The sequence below is a fragment of the Argiope bruennichi genome, chromosome 10 (assembly GCF_947563725.1).
Source record: "Argiope bruennichi chromosome 10, qqArgBrue1.1, whole genome shotgun sequence".
NCBI lineage: Eukaryota > Metazoa > Arthropoda > Arachnida > Araneae > Araneidae > Argiope > Argiope bruennichi.
The window spans coordinates 126,575,068-126,593,387 of record NC_079160.1 but is presented as its reverse complement, the minus strand read 5'-3'; the positions used below and the strand labels follow the sequence as shown (position 1 = coordinate 126,593,387).

Sequence of the window (18,320 nt, the reverse complement as noted above, 5' to 3'; positions counted from 1 at the left end):
CATTCCTTATTTTTTTTTTTTTTTTTTTTTTTGCAGCTGTTAATAGAAGAGTCCAAATTTAATTGCAAGCTTTATTTCCAGTACCCAGAAAGAGTCAATTCAGCGAGAGGTTGTTTATGATAGTATTAAAGTGCAATATAAATGAAGAGAGCCACCAAATTGAATAAATATAAACATTTTATTTTGATTTAAATAGAAAAATAATTCATAAGGCACCTAAAGTTATTTACAAAGACCCATCAGTTTCTCACAACTTTCTGAGAAATGTCACTTGAATTCGCCTATAAAACTAATATTCACTTAAATAAAACCATTACAAATGAAATAAAAATTCCAATCAATTTTACAAGTCACTATTTGCAACTATGAAAGAAAATATTTCAAATTTAAAACAATTTTGAAAATTGAAAAGGAAAATAAATCCTTTTTGTTTCTTCATTTTACACAGATTTCGAGACAAAGAAATTTAGTATAAAATTTTACTATTACCAACAGTAAAACTTCGAGCAAAATTTTATTTTAAAATACGGTTTCAGGAATCTGATGTCGAGCCGTATTCTATTCCACACTTTGCATATTTCTTAATCTTTTGTTGCCGTAGTTGCCAATAAATGAGAAAGATAAATGCAAGAAAATTAATTAATAATAAAATATAACTAAATAACTAAAAATTAGTTATTAAAACTTTCGCTACTTCGACAAAAATGCAACAAATAAACGAAACTTTAAAAATATATATTATATTGTTAATTTATTTAAGATCCATTTCAGAAGGACCAAAACACACGCAACTGAAATTTACTTTAATGTTCATTTTACAAATCTTAAAGATTAAACGTCAGAATAGTGCGGCAGTAACAGAAATAGAAAAATGAAGTTGCAGGGGAAGATTTATAAAGTCATTTAAGGTTTGAAAAATGTTTCTACAACTTAGAAGTAAACGATAATGTTGATGTGCAAGCAGTTGCAATGAGCTGCAGCAAAAGGAATTCATGAAGTTTTGCCTCATATTAGCCATTTCACTCACTTTTATATTCTTTGGCATCAAAATTTTTGCTTTGTTAAAATTCTGTATTGAACTGATATTTCATTGACTAAAATAAAAGCACATAACATATTAGTAGAATTCCTAAATGACAATTCTTCACAGCTGAGTCAAATCCGATCAGCATATCTATCAACTTTCAGTGGTATGTATGCTATATTGCTTGCATTCCTAACGGGCGATTGTAAAATGTCGTTCACACTTTAATTCCACATTGCTTCGCAAAAAGTAAGAGATCCATAAACCGTTCCTGATAAACCAGCTCGTGAGGTTCATGATCTGTTTGAATGATTTTCGATTGATCATTATAAAGAGTCAATCTAAGATTGAAGAAACAAGGTAAATTGTCATAGTGATAAATACAGATTTTTCGTTTCAGAATAATAAATCACTTAACAAGTTGTCTGCCTTACAGCTACAGCCATTTCAGTGACTTTCGGTTTTGGTGTCTTATTGGCGTGTCGACGGTATGTTGCAATATGTATGCGGATCCTTGGCTGAAACAGGATAATTCGTGATTGTTAAATTTTTTCAAACAAAACTGGACTGATAATCAGTTCATTATGAAAAGAAAACACGACAGGATTTTGGTAAAAGAAAACCACGATTTCTTTTTTTAAAATCTAATAATGTAAAAGATTCTTCTACAAATGACCATTTTTGTGTGTGTTCGTCAGTTTTCAGGCATAATACTGCTTTGAAAATACGTTTCCACTCCGCAACTGAGAAAGATTGTCTCAGCTAACGGGCACGCATTCCACAAGTGCATCAAACACGTGCTTCTAGCGGCCATCATGCCAAGGCCTCCAAACATTTTCAGACACATGATTACTGTAGATGTTATTCACAGAGGGCCTCGGATATTGCCTCGTAGATTCTTCGCTCCTCCGGAGATTCGAGTTTGTCGCTAAATCTAGTGGCCCCTGAAGATTTTGCAGAGATTGGCACATCACAGGTTTGGCACATACATTGTTGTTTGCAGCCGCAGGCACGGGGTTGTGGACTGAAAACGGTTTCGAAGAGACGGGTTGCGAATTAGAAGAGACGTCCTGCTCATTGTCCGTGAAAGGGCTGCTTGAAGAGTATTCCATTTGGCAGGGTTCCACCACGATCGATGCGGGAGTTTGGCTCCTGCTGTTGCTCGAGCACGAGGAAGATGTATCGTCCATGTTGGCACTCACCAGCTCCGTGAAGCCGGTGGGGCTGCTGCGAGGGTTGTTGAGATGGTACACGAGTCGGGATTTCAGCTCTTGGCTCTCGCATTCCAAGAATCGACACACTTCTTTCAGGCACTCTTTATACCCTGCATTGAAGCCATTGACATCGTTTTCCGGGCGAAGCTTCTCTGAAACATTATAAAAAATGCATTCTGATTAGATCATTTCAGCATTGCTTTCTATTAAGATACTGTCAAGAAGCAAAGTAACATTGATATGGAAACGGAATACATCGCCTCGTCGAGAATAATTTCTTTCCATAAGAAATGGGACACTCACTCATGGGGTCACTTGATGAATTTCAGTTGCTTGACAGTTTAAATTTTATAATTAATACACATTTCGCCAGATGCAGCGTCACAGCACAGCACAGTGTATACTGTGAAAGGACACGTACAGTTACATCGCTTGAATTGAATTCATTATTTGATAAAGGGAAAGAAAGACATTCCATAAAAACTTATTTTAGATTAATTGAGAAGAAATATTGTGTTGTGTTGCAAGCATATAGGATCCTTTAAACAGCTCAACTGCAGTACGAAAAATGCAAATCCTAAAAACAATTCTAATGTTATTCACATTTACTCCGGACATCTTGTCTGTCTTTGAGTATTTGAGCCCCTTTAGTGAGAAGGAATGAAGCAGATGATAAACAGCAGAGAATAAAGAATTTCTCTTTTTTCTGATTTTCTCATGCATTGTTTCAGATATCAACGTGCCTTTTCGCATTTTAAAGAGTATTAGGACACTCATCGCGTTTCTGTATCTTTCTCTTTGGACTATCATTTAGAATTTTGAATGATTTTGATATTCATTCACCTGATATGCTGTTCTCGGGAGTATAGTTATTACTTTTAGTTCCTATATAACGCTTTTAAATCCATGTAATGTGTCTCACAACTTTTTTTAAAATGAAAACGAATGTCATATTTTGGAATATCTTCAGTATAAAATCCTTTTTTATTTTATTTATTTATTTGTCTGTTTATTATTTATTTAATTTTGGCGATCTTGTTGAAACTTCAGATCATTCTGAAGCATTCAAGTATCCTGATTTTTCTACTGGCTCTGCCATTTCTAACAATAAACGCAGGAAAAATATCTCGTACTTAAGACAAATATTAACTGATAAGTTAAATGAGTGAGTATACATTTTTAGGCTAAAAATGGAAATTTACTGATATAAGCTAAACAGCAGATGACAATACATACTCATTAGAGTGGGTGAAAAAAAATTCAAAATTGAACATTTTAAAACTTTATTACGTTTAAGAAGAAGAAGGAATAACCTATTCATCTTTTAAGTTTCGAAGGAAAATCATTTTTCTTCTCATTAAAAATTTTATCAAATTAAACATATCTTTTCGGAAATTTTCATTTTTATAACCCGATTACTTAAATGCTATTAAAAATATCCGTCCAAATGTTATAGTTATATAGTTTTCATTTATTTATAGTTTAAAATTTTGTCCAGAGAATTAAATAATATATATATATATATATATATATATATATATATATATATATATATATATATATATATATATATATATATATATATATATATATATATATATATATATATATATATATATATATATATATATATATATATATATATATATATATATATATATATATATATATATATATATATATATGCGATAATGATCCATTATAAAGTCTTAAACTGTTATGTTTGTACTTTGTAGATTTTTGGGAGAAAAAAGATCAAAACTCGTGGGAAAAAATCTACGATTTTACACTAAAACTTTTTTATTATTTACGAGAATTTCGGGTTATTCTTAAATTTTTGCTTCCATTTTTTACCAATACATCAATAATTATATATCCTGAAGGATGTAGAATTCCTATATTTTATTTGTGATTTATCAAATGTTTAAAGTAATCTCTATATATAAGATGTTTATGTTAAGCAGACCGAATATGTTCATCGCCATTTGGCAACCATTCGCACTTTGGCCTGTATACATGACTGCCTCGGTGAAAAAATAAAAAACAAGCTTTTGTTTTTTTGAGTTGGATAATAGTAAAAAATTAATGTTATCAGCGATTGATAACGAATCGGGCAAATGAAATGCGGAAGAATTACTCATAAAGTGATCCAATCTGAATAACTAAATAGAGAAATAAAAGTCTTAGATTTCAGAACGAGGTTTCCAAACCACAGGAGTGTCGCTGAATTTCGGCACTTTAAAATACAGCTATAAGGTATAATTTAAAGTAATATGGTGTCTTTTTTGTGTGTGTGATGAGATGCATCCACAGAAGCTGAGTGGCACAACCGAGTCAATCTTATTCCTATTCACCACTTCCGGTGATTATTTCTTTGTAGTTACCATTATGGCCATTCATTTCGATAAAATACATCTCATCAAAAAGAAAGGGGGGGGGGAGTAAATTCAATTTTGATTTGTGATTCAACTTTCATCTCTCTGCAACCAGAAAATTTTAATTTTAGAGGTGGTCAATTTATTTTTTAATAATTAATATAAAATTAATATTATCAGTGCATGCAATTTGAAATAATTTAAGTGTACTTATATTTATTCAAATTTATTTATAATTTCTTATTACCAGCAGAAATGCATAGCAATATGGCAAGTGAGCTAAAAGAACCTCTACACAATTCTCGGGAGTTGGTAAATGGAGCGAGTAATCCCTTAGTTAAATGATAAAATATGAATGGCATATTAAGTTTTTGCATAAATGTGATTTGAAATTCGAAAAATATTGCTTTAAATATCATTATTTTTTTTAAGGGGTTCCGAAATAATTGAATTCCTTTAGCAGTAGTGAATATAGATAAAGAATTTCTCTAAAAATAGTAGGCTTTAGACTCTCCTCTCTGCTGTTGCTCTTCTGCTTTACACATATATGAAATAGAAACAATAACGATAACGATATTTTGCAAACAATATTATAAAGGAAAATATTGATATTTTTCAGAAAAACCGTGTGAAAAATAAATTAAAACGATGTCACTCTCGTGCACAAATATTTCGTTTCTTATAACCTATCATTTTTTATCTGCTTTCAATGTAAAGTTTCAAATGCCACACCTCATAAGAATTCGGTCTTACAGATACCAATCCTGATACTTATTATCCATTACCAAAACTAACGTCACCACTTTTCCTTAGAAAAATCATTCACTTGTGAAATGTAATGCTGGGTTTACACTCGGCCAGTTATAAGACGGCCAGCAGGCAGCGCTTGCATAGAAAGGCTGAAAAATGTTGTTCGGTCGATGGCGAGTAGTTGTCCCGACGGGACAACAACATGCCGCGGTAATGCATTTTTTTCTTACTATGCATGCGTTTGTAGAATTCGAGGGAGGGGGTTGGCATGAAAAAACTGATCACTTATCACAGATTAATTCCAACATTTTTTTCTCTTTGTTCTTTCTTATTTTAAAGCGAAGTTACGTTTTTTTTTTTCATTTCATTTCATTTGCCATTTCTTTTCTTTAATTTTCCAAATTTAGGTATGCTGAACTTCTTATTCTTATTTTACCACGTTTTTAGTGTAAATATCCATCATTTTAATACGATACACAATGAAAAAGAAAAATTCAGGTTCGCCAAAACGGCAATTTATAGCCAGGCATGGAATGCCTGAATCTATCTAATGAAATTGTGGCAAATATAAATCAGACCCTTTCTGCATATACGCTGCCTACTGGCCGTCTTATAACTGGCCGAATGTAAACCTACCCATCTATTGTATAATCAATGCAAATATCAATGACGTATTGAAAAAATAATAGAAAAAGAATCACATTGGCTTAAGTTATTTAAACAGCAACAAACATGATGGGATTGTATTCAACTGATAACATTTCTAAAATGAAGCTAACAAGATTTTTTTTTTTTTAATTCGGAGTGTTTTTTAAATGAGCAAGTTCTTTGAACCAGCAGTTTTTCTTACCAAGTATCTAATCAATTGGATTCATCAGACCACAGAGAACGATGATATCTATATTACTACAAAATTACCTGAAAAAAAATTCAGACACAAAACTAATTTTAAAAAAACATGGAAATCAGGTTCACATCGGCAGTTGCTAAGCTTGCTTTCGGCGCAAAGGACTTTCGAAAGGCTAGACAGGCAATTGGATCTTTCTGGTCTGCAATTTAAGCAAATCTACTCTTAATACATTTCAGGATCCTCCAGATGCATCTTCCATAAAGACTTGAAACTTTATTTATTTATTTTTTAATTTCATCAGAAATATTGAAAAGAAATTGAGTGAAGAGAGGAATATGAAAAACTATACTTATTTTGTAAGATGTGTTACAGTAGAAGAAAAAGGACGTATTTTCTCTCCAAATATAAACTTATTTTTTTGACGAACCAGCCGAAGAGAAGAAATATATTCGGAAATAATCCGGAGGGACATTTGATGAAATTTTAAACAAAGAAATGAAAACTCGCGTCTACCATTCATCAGATAAATCTATTTGCATTCTACTACTGCCTTTCATAGTGAAAAAAGAATGCAGTAATTAATAAAAAAGAACGCCAGTGAATGCTTTCTTCGGTGTGTTTTGGTGTCATCCTACACCCTACCGAGAGAAATGAGTGAAAAATGACATGTAACATAATTATGTAAGACATTCTTTGAAATAATGCGACATATTTACCTCTCTCATTCATCTTCTTGACGTATTCGACAGTCATTTCCAATATGTCAGCTTTCTCCAGCTTTGGTGGCCTAGCATTCTAAAAAGGGAAAAAAGAATGATCATTCATATTTTACATTTCAATGATGTTCGCTCTGCATACACCCAAATATGTTTCTAGTGTCGTTGGAATGCTCCCCAAAACAAGACAAAGAGAGGGGAGGGGGAAAAGAAGAGGGGAAAAAGCGGAATCATTCACAGAAAGTGTCGCACGAACGTAAACATCAGGAGTCCGTGATAACACAAATATCGTCTGTAGATCTGATTAAATTGTTTTCCTGGTAGCGGTAGCCAATCACTCCTCTGCCCTTGGCAACACCTAACGCGATCATCGCCCATTTCTATGCCTGGAATGGAATGCGATCAGCACAGAGAGGGGTGACGAGGCAATTTATGAGACACTTGTGTACGAGAACCGGACAGTAAAAGAAGGGCCGGGAGTTGTTTTGAATCCTTTTTATGCCTGCGTGAGAAGTAAAATGCTTCCTGTAAAACACTTTTTTTTTCGGCGATCACTTAAAATGCAAGTTCACGATTATGTATGTTCATTAATAGTTTACGCCATTTACGCTTTTAAAGGATTTAATATTTTCCAAACGTGCTTCTTATCGTAAAATGATTCAAGTAGCATGAAAATTTTATTTTAGAATGAAATATCGAAATACGATATTTATATTTTAATGAACGTATATTCACATTATAATAAGTTCATATTTATTCGTCAAATTTTCTTTAAAAGAAAACAAACACTAAATCCTTAGACCAAGATTCATGAAGGGTCATTTTCATGGATGGTTTGATTATTCGCAACATTGTGCTCATAATAGAGCTTTCCCCCCCCATTATGTATAGTATTATAGATACATTAGTACAAGATCAAAAACGTAGGCACTACCTCTTGAAGAGTGTTTATAAATTGAGAAAATAATTTCGATAGCAAAATATCTCGCAGAAAATGAAATACCGCAAAAATGACCGCATATGTTCCTAAGTGTCCAAAATAAAGTACTGGATGGTTCATTCCGTTTATTAATAAAGATTTTTTTCCTGCGTGTGTCATCATATCATCATAAACAGCCTTTTAAAAAATATCATAAATAAATAAAGGAAATACGAGTTTTGGCGCTGATTATAAAAGTAAAGCTATTTCAGTAAATAATTTCAATTTCAATTAACAATACGTTATTTTTGTGGTTCAAGGAATACAAAGTAAAAGGAAGTAAAAAAATGGATACACAGAAAAATCTAATTTAAGGCACTGTAGCTTAAGAATGACTCTAGAAATGCCCAGTCACATTTTCGATCACTTCTGGAGTGAAGAACAAAACTTATTTTAAACATGGAGCTTTTAATTTAAATAGTTAAAATGTAAAATTTTGTGCGTCCGTTTATTACGGAACGAAGTGTTAATCTAGAAAAAAGTCGTGGCATCTTCTATTATCATTCATATCTGTGTTTGTCGCGGACTTACCGGCATCTGCAGGTTCTTGTCCGGCGTTGGCACGACGATGGCTCTCAGCTCGCCCAGGCTGCGGTTGATGCGAGCTCGCCGCCTTTTCTCGATCAGAGGTTTCGAGGCCTGTGAAAAAAATCAGTCACATCAAGCAAATGCCAGATATTGCATACAACAGTTTTAACAAAGCGATGAGAAATCTTGGGATCGAAAGGCCTCAAAGCTTCCTATTCGGGTGAAGCGAAATAACATGAAGCCATCGATTTTTTAACCCCTTTCTTTTATCTAAAATCCTTCACTCGTAGAATAACTCGGAAGTTCCGTATTTCATTTTAAGCGAGCACCCCAACCATTTCAACATTCATTATTCAGGAATGGGGAATGATGCTTGATTTTCTATATTGGAAAAAAAAAAAATCCACGTGTGACTCGCCGTATATACCAATGAAGATACTAACTACATAAATTGCAAAACTTTGTAAAATAATTTTTAAATTTACCTTCTGATGATAGACTTTAATGTAAAGACCACTGAAAATGCGAAATCCAGGCAAGCCGTAGGTCATCCAGATAATAACGGTAATCTGATAAGAGACGTATACTTTCCGGTATAAACGGAAGAAAATTTTCTATGTCTAGGATTTCGACACACACACATATATATATATATATGTGTGTGTGTTTAATAATATATATATATATATTATTATTATTATTAAACTTCTTAGCGTACATGTAATGCTAAGAAGTTTAATGTTTTTAATAAAATTCCATCTACCACTCAAATGAAATAGTGAATGAGTAAATATCCCGTAGAAAACGTTATAAGGGCTGATTGCGAACTAGCAAATTTGCCAGTAGATGAACATCAAAGGACTGAATCCACATAGTAGATGTCCCTGCTAAGAGCAACCATCTTAAAGCGCTTCATCAATGAACAGTTGAAATGCATTCTATATAGATAAAACGGAAACAATACGCATTCCTTTATTTGTCTATATACTGTAAAGAATTTCGCTCACACATCCCGTGAAGCATCGGGAAAGTGTTAGAGAATATTTCTTCACGATGAATGAAATGTTTCTTCTTTGGGATTGAAAGGTGTGCCTCCCTTCAGCGCGCACATGATCGTACAAGCAAAGAAAATGGGAGCGCCCAAAATTTATTTAGTAAACCCAGTTTAAAACAGAAGCGTGAAAACAAAAATATTTAAACGAGATTTGTTTTACCTTATTAATACAGAAAATGAGTTCTTTGACATGAAAACGGATTAGAAATTTTCTCTTATTTTTTTAAAAACTTAAAACTTGTCTGTTTGCTATTGACGGAGGATTGGAAATTGGAATTCCTGTTGTAAATGGCATCCTTTATACCTCAAGTTGCAAACAGATAGTTGCTACTTACAATGTTTAACTAATTTATATATATATATTTTAAGTTATTAATAAGATATGAAATAAATGAGTTCATTGGGGTTTTTTAAAATCTTTAAGGACAGTCTGTGATGTTATGAAAATCTTTGGGTTTTTTAAATTCTTTGATACAACAAATGTTCCTATTTAAATTAAAATATCGATAGAAATATTTTTGTATATCCTAAAATTTTATATAAAAGAATATTTCTCACATTCAAAATAAAGTTGCAGCCGAAAATTGTATTTTGTATTCATCTTGGGTTCTAATATTTTATATCAAAGAATATTTTTCATTAAACTTTTGTGTACGCATTACGTTTCCGGCAAGTACTTTTTTTTATCCTCTCCGACGTTTGCACTTCTTGGCTTTGAACAGCTTATTTGATATGTGATAACTTTACACTTTGTTATAAATACTGTCATGTGTTTTGTTATAATTCACATTTTGCTCGCAAATACTGAAACATAAACAACAAGATTTTAATGAAGATTTTGCTGTGATGAATGCAGTAATTAAAATTTCATTAATGAAAAAAATACTTTCCTTCCTACCAATACTGTGTTATCATATAGTTTTTTAATAATATGCTTAATTATTTGGAAATTATTTAAGCTCAATTTCAAAGGGTTTTCATGAGTATAGCCGGTCAATATTTTCTGCAGAGAATATTGTTTCTTACAAATGAACGACAAATAGTGCCGATATTTTTCTGGAAGAGATTCGTGGTCACTTCTGAGTCATGCATCGGTCGATGAGAGCATTTTGGTCAGATTCGATTCGGGAGAAAATATAACGAATGAGTCAAGAACATTGCAATAGGTCCGAGTGGAAGAGTTCGTAAAAAATATGGATCCTGATTCCAAAACGCTAACTTGGGGCAGAAGTCGATTCAAGTGCATGGAGTGATAATAGGAGTGATACCGCATTCTTGCTTCTGGGGGCTGTTCTCTGCTTTCTCTGACATTTCACTCAGGCCGACGTACTTTTTTTTTAGTAGTAATGCAGTTAGTTGGCTAGGGGAGCATGATTCGACTCTGTGTGGACGGAAACAATTTATTCTGGCTAGGTCGTGCGATAGAATATTAGAGGACTCGGTTAAGGTTCAATATTAGAGGACTCGGAAATTTCTTTTCAACTGTTCAGAAATTGCAAAACAAATGAACGCACGGTGGTAGACTTCGTTACAAGAGGAAACGTAAGTCCACCTTTACGTTGTTCCAGTGAGCGGCGTGGCAAAGAAATCTAGAGGAAAAATGGCCGGATACAGGTGTCCACTATCATCATATAAAAATGAATCAAAATGGCGCTGTCCAAAAATATCCCTCACATTATTTTATAATGAGACATTATAGATAGAATTAAACAAACTCTTCTCGCAAAATTTGCTCTTTGTTTATATCTATTCACCGTCCAACCGAAAAATAGTTTGCCCCCCCCCCCTATTTCATAATTGCGTTTAAGGAGAACATCTATAATTTTTTAATGCTTTTCCTCTATTACCTGATAATATTCTTTTTTTTTAGCGGTAATTTATTCTTCAGAATTTTCATGTACTTTTAACCTAAAAAGCAAGCATTCATTTAATACGTAAAACAAATTTCAAATGAATATCTTTAAATTCGCACTCTTCTTCTATTACAGATGCGGCATTGATATTCGATGCCGTGATCGAAGTGAAATACCGGCTAATTGTCCCGTTCTGTCCATTATTGCCAAAGAAACTATCACGCTTCCAGTGGCGTATGTGCAGATAAGCGATAGTTATTTCTGGTGATTCACTCCTGTTAAATTTCCTTCATGGATCTGGTTTCAAGATTTCAGAACGAACTCAAGTTATTTCGTGGTAATCAGTCAATTAAGTTAAAAGTTTCGTTAATAAATTTCAAGCCATCAGAATTTCTTCCTTTCATTAGGCCAGATTTCTTAACACTTCTTTCATGAATGGCGATCTACCACATTAACTTACTTTGAGAAGAAATATTTATTTAATCATGATTATTTTATTTCCTTTGTTTTTATAATGCTTGGAAACAGATCAGAAACCCGATTCTGTTTCCAGACATCTCGTTGGGCGCCAACGATATGCAAATATAATTACTATACAAAGAAGGTTACTTTTTCTGCTATTCCTCCAGCACATTTGGACTTAAAACATGAAATAAATGCCATCTCGGTAACCGCACATCGATACCGCCGTGTCCAACTCATCGCCACGACACTGTTGAAAGCAAGTAGAAGTATTCATTCATTCATTCATCTCCAACGGTGGAACCATTTCTTTTCAGGTGATAATTGGTGATTTTCAGCTTGCAAATTCCATTCATTTAATACCTTTTGATACTCCCGAGTTTAGCATTTTTTTCGAGCTTAGGATAATCTTTTTAATCCTCTTTTCTGAGAAAATATATACGCTAGAAATCAAAGAAATACCTCCTTGTCTCCATCCCAAAAGTGCGGGAAAAGTATACCACACGCAGAAGTTCGAAAGTATGGGTGGTCAGAAATTCTTCTAAATTCTCTTAAGAAAGTTATCTGTCATTTTACAGTAATGCGATTTATCAGTTTCAGATCTACAAGAACTAAGAATAACGGATGTGGTATTTTAAAAAAGGCTTTTAAGAATCCTGCCTTCACTTAATCCATGTACCTGCTTCTCAAATATCACGTGCCTCAAATTTTTACAGAAATATACAATCGTTCAAATCGGGCCTCTTTTCCCCAAAACATAATCATGACGGATGATGCTGAGAGCTGTCCAGTGAGGTATCTTTCCGTTATTTCCTTTGAATACGTTTCCTCTCACACAAATCCTTAAATAATGCATAGAAATGCCAATGCTCATCAATCACATCAATGACTTCACTCTGCAGTGAGGAAAATCCTATGCTCCAAGCATTCCGCATTCCGCTCATCGTTTTTAACAGATATCCTCCTATCAATTCATTTAAGTCCTGCGTTTTTTATTTCAGAATTTGATACATTTCATTCAGTATATAAGAATGAAACAAAAAAAAAAAGTAGCATGATATCACACCGTTTCATACGAGAGCAGCTTTCACTTTTTTATTCAATTAATCTCAGCATTATTACGATTCAGTTACCCTCATTGCAGGGGATTACGAAATTCTTCTCAGTCAGAATTCCTTAACAGACTTTCATTTTCGACCTTTCTCTATTTGATGAAATTTTAATTTCAAATTTTTGATATAGCAAAATAAGACACACAAATGAAAGCTATCTTTAAGTGTGGTGATATACCAGATCAAATAATTTTTAGTTTATGACTTAATAATTTAATTTTATAAATAAATAGTCGGAATATTTTATTACATGTTATTTTATTTCTAAATATTGTGAATACCTCACTCGTTTTCCGGAAAATCGTCTTCCTCCTAAACATTGCGTTTTTTTTTTGTTTTTTTTTAACACGATCGTGGAGATGGGGAGGAGAAAAAAAGTGCCAATTTTAGCCGTGCCTCCGTTTTTCAATTTTCAGGGGAAAGCACTAAGTGATATCGTCGCCATTTATTGGCGGGTTTAAAACTTCGTTTAATGCAACCACTTGCTAAATTTTAATAGAAAATGAATGGTAGGATCATTTTCTAATAATTTTTAATCTTATTAATATTTTATTGTAAACTTACGTGCAATTGAAGATTTCAACATTTGTACAGGGTTCGGAATTCGTCGTTGGATTGGCGAAGTTTATAATGCTTAGTGATAAACGGTACGAATTAAGGTATATTATTGATTTTGCAGGTATATTTCTTCTTGATAGCAAGATTGCCTGGCGAATGACAGATGATTAAAATCTAAACAAATGTATGAAAACGAGGACACAAAACTAGAAACTGCAACTAGGATGTTAACTGTAAATGAAGCAATTAGAATTTAAATTATGCAACAATGCTTCTCGCGATATTCATTTACCGCACTTCGCTCATTTGCCTAATGAGCGATAAAGTCGGAACTCTCCTTGTGGAACTGCGTTTTCGGTCCGGGATCAGTGATGGATACCTTTGGTCTCATCGGCTAAACAATGAATCGAAAATCATTTGAGAAAAAGCATTTTGAACATTCTCCTGTTCATTTAAAAAGAAATATTGGAATAATATTTTAAAAATAAAACGGAATTAGAATGTCTGATGCGGAACTGTCAATTTTAATTCCTAAAATGTCTCGTAAAAAGTGACTGCGTTTTAAAAGTTTCTCAAAATTTTGTTCTATTAAAGAAGCAAAACAAATCTTTTTAGAACGATCATTATTTTTATTGAATAGAAAAAAGAATTCTGCTTTAAATATTATTAACCCTTCGGAGCGTATCGAATCACCAAGACAAAACTATTGTGCGTCAAATGTTGCAAGGGCGACAGATTCATCTGGACACTGCAGATACATACAGACATTTCCTTTTACCATTATAAGTGAGTCAAGAAAGCATAGAAAATGTTATGGAAAGTCACTGTTCGAAAATTCGATGATTGCATTCATCTATCCATTCTAAGAGTGAACCCTCTCATCTCCAGTCAACAAGCGGAGGAAGCTCATTTTGCGAGGGGTTTCCTTCGAGGGAACGGGAAAAGTGACCGTGCTCGCAGCACATTTGAGAGAAATGTTGCGATTTCATTCAGTCACGGGGAATCGAGAGTCATTTTGAAAGCTGCAGACTCGCGTCTCTTTGAGTAGAGTGGATTCAATAATAAAAATGAAGGTTTAAATTAGTTATATTAACGTCTCGTTTCAAAGCAACACTAGGGTTATTCTGGGACGGACCTCATCAGTTTCAACCGCAGCCGGATGACGAGAACGACGCTTGGGCTGGTGCCCCTTTCCAGGCTTCCACTCCCCACTAGCGAGAGGACGTTTGGCTTCGACGGATTTAACGTGCACCAGATCCAGCCGCTTACAAGACAGTTCTTCGGTGGAAGCGGATCTTGAACCTGAAACCCTCCGGTTCCGCAGCCGAGACCTTACCACCAGGAAATGAAGGAATTCGCTCCGTTCCTTTGGTATGCTTAAAAGATGCCAATGAATAAATCACGTGAATAGCATTGGATATCTTTCAATATAGCTTTGGAAACAAAGCTTTCTACGTTTGGTGTAAAAGTTGTTGCTATTCTACATCCTGTCTCTCATCCTCATCACTCCCGTGAGGCGCTGTCGCAATTAGTTTTGAAGCTTTCTTCCCTACCGACTTCTTTTCTGAACACAGTGATTTTTTGTATTATATTTATTTCTTTGCATACTATAATTTTGATAATGAATCACTGACAGGTTTGCGTGTCAGCGGTTCCCTGTAAGTAAAATTTAATTAAAAAGTGAACTTAGTGATACGTCACCATTCGGGCAAGGGAGGTCGAAATGCATAAGAATACTATCGCAATTCATTTTTAATCACCTCTTGCATTTAACTTTATTGGTACAGCATCCGATAGAGTTGGACGATGCCCCTCGGGGAATCTATGGATGGATTGACGTCGCGGTGCAGAATTTAAAAAACTGAAACTTTAACAGATAGAATCGTCCGCCGTGAAATTCCTTTTTCTTCTGCTTGTCAGTGAATAAGTTCATCACGTTGAGATCTCGATGAAAAATCTGTGTTATACTACGAGCATTTGAAATGTGAACACTACTGCTCATGTTCTCACATTTATAGGAATTATATTAAAAAAAACATTAGCATAATTTAAAAAACTTATCCAAGCTTCTATATTTGCATTTGTTGTATTTTACACTAGATTATTAAAATTTAAGAATGTCGCTTTGAGACCTGTGCCATTTCTATTTGATTATATCGTGGAGATGACCCTAAGAAACGTCATTTTGCTGTCCGTTTTTCGGCAGAATAATGAAAACGAGCTTGAAACGATGTTCTTGCCAGTCAAATAAAGACGATGCAATGAAAAGTAGGTTACGTAGTGTCAAATCTTTCATATACGGATTGCTCAAAAAACATAAGCTTGTTTGCAAGGGTAGTCTTGCTTACCGATGATTGGAAAAGAAATTTTGGATAAAACCTTTCCAATTTTTTTTTTACTTGTTTTGTATCCAAGTTTAAGGCGGAAAAGCAAATATAAACTACCCAATCAATGACACATTGAAACAAGGCAGTTCCTGAATGGTTCGCTAAAAAATTTAAAATGATGCGCATGCAACAGATTTTGCGATGAGCCCATTCGGTTTTTTTTTTTTTTAAATATCACAAGTAATATTACTTTCTATTAATAATGTACCAAATCATTACCCCCCCCCTCTCATTTTCTCTTGATTTATTCTATCTCTAAAGAGCGAGAGATGTGTTAGAATGCAATGAAAATCCGTGGCCACTTTGCCAATGGAAGCAACATGAATCTCATTTTCAATGCCAGCCTTCTTTTAAATTCATTTTACTTATTATTATTTTTTTTTTTTTTTTTCCTTTTCTTAAAACGAATGAAGGCTCTTCTCGCATTAAAAGAAAGGAAATCTCATATTCAATATAAAAATCTCTCTTTTTCCTTCCCAGTCGATTCCCATTTAGGTTAGAAGGAGGAATCTTCTTAAATATTTAAACTTTGAAAACTTTTTTTTAAATAAAAGGAAATCTCATTTTATGGATTGGAGTTGTATTTACTGTAGCTCAGAAAGCTCTGAGCCACAGTAAAATTTTAATAAGTGAAAAAAAAAACTCTTTGATTAAAAATTTTAAAAATGAAAGAAGTCTTTGCTGAAAAGACTTTCCACGTGTTCTACAAGCTTAAATAAACGCGCACTCGTTTAGTTTATAAGATCAAATACTTTTCATTTCATATAACGATTTTTTAAAATGCAATAAAACAATTTAATATTTCTAAAATGTACCCTGATTATAGACAGAACTAGTATTATACAAAACATTAAGAAATTTAAAAAAAAAAAAAAAAAAAAAACCTTACCTTGCGATTATCAATACAGCAGCCATTGAATCCAACACCATTTGGCGACGGCATTGTCATGCCTGAGATACAGTTGTAAGTAATCCAAAACAGCAAGAGACGGTGATCGCCTTCAAAACGTCGAGACTTCGGACTACCGTGGAACTGTCAACATTCCGAATCCGGACGAAAACGATGCGGCCTGTTGCTCTTCCTCTCAAAAGAAACGAACCACCTGACGCAGTGGCGAGGGGAAGAAGAGTAGCGGTCAGCCCCTGACTACCAATCACTGGAAGCCCGCGGTCCCATCTCGCACGTGCATTGGCTCGTGTGAGAGGGATGAGCGAGGAGAGGGGGGACGCAGTCCAGAAACGCCCTCCCGTCGCGAGCACGGGCGGCTCGACAAAGGAGGCCGGAGGAGGGGAGGGCACCCTATCCTATTTTTGTGTGTGAGCTTCCGAAAGCAGTTTCTGCGCGCCCGATCCATTACCCAGGGATGATTCTTCTCTCCATTCGAGTCGAAAGACGCGGAGTGACATGTTGGTGTTTCCAGCGGATCGTTTTGTTTGCGGTTTTTGAGCGGCTCAGCTCATTTGCGGAACGCGGTTCTGCTGAAAGTGGGGTTCTTTTACTGCAGGTGTTTGTCGGCTGCCAGAATAGAAAGGATTCTATTTCGATTGTGAAACAATGTCATCACTGTTCTCTTTCTGTAAATATGATGGAAGCAATGTAAAGTTGAAAGCAGAGATCGTCATTACTTTGGAATGACTTTGGCATCGTCATTATTATCACAAACTGCTGCTTTTTTTTAGAAAGTCATTCTAAATCAGACTCTAAGTCACATCCCCCCCCCTTTCCCAAATGCGGTAACCAACCACTTACATAATGCTTTCTTTAAAATTTTTAAATACTGAATGGTAAAGAAAAAAATCTTAACTCAGAAAGTCGTCATTTGAATAACTATTAAAAAATGTTCTTCGTTATCATATTAATGAACGGTTCGCTTTTTCCTTTCTCTGAGCACTCGCAAATATTTCGAATGAAAATAAGGAAAGAAAGGAAGAAAAAATATTTTTAGGAATATTTGAGAACAGAAAATGAAATAATTTTCTTGCCCTACAAGGTCCGTCAGTAAAATAGTTTTAAGAAGTAAATCCAGAATAAAATGTAATTGCTTATTCGAAAAATGCCTTTTTTTTTTTTAAGTTAAAATGACTTTTTTTTTTGTCCGACATGTATTCCAAGGTCTTCTGAATATGATGCGCGTGATCAGGTAGCACATAAACGTCGTTTTTCCGATTCTTGCTGCATATTGATCTCTAGATTCTGAAGCACGTGCGTCAAGTTTTGGGATTGGGGAACTTGCGCTCAATAAATTATCCCCTACCTCACTAGAAGGTGTCTTTTGCGCTTGCATTGTAGTGTTACTGGGATTTGGACCTTTGGTAAGAAAACTTGGCGTGCATCTAGAGGGGTGACTGAGCGCAAGTTCCACACACCTGTGTTATCTGTCTTCCGTTATATATCTTCACAATTCACACTTGTTTCAGCGAATACTATCGCATCTCTGGAAACAAAATTAGCAAACTT

The 18,320-nt window shown here is 34.3% G+C and overlaps 1 protein-coding gene across 1 annotated transcript; it reads right to left on the bottom strand.

Moving 5' to 3' along the window:
* Window positions 1-224: 224 nt before the first annotated feature.
* Window positions 225-17,398, bottom strand: LOC129989401 (enhancer of split m7 protein-like). Its single transcript, XM_056097918.1, has 4 exons — window positions 16,752-17,398; window positions 8,440-8,547; window positions 6,930-7,008; window positions 225-2,390 (listed from the first exon to the last, which is right to left on the bottom strand). The coding sequence occupies exons 1-4, from the start codon at window positions 16,809-16,811 to the stop codon at window positions 1,828-1,830; spliced, it is 810 nt and encodes a 269-aa protein (XP_055953893.1). The 5' UTR covers window positions 16,812-17,398; the 3' UTR covers window positions 225-1,827.
* Between the last annotated feature and the right edge of the window lie 922 nt (window positions 17,399-18,320).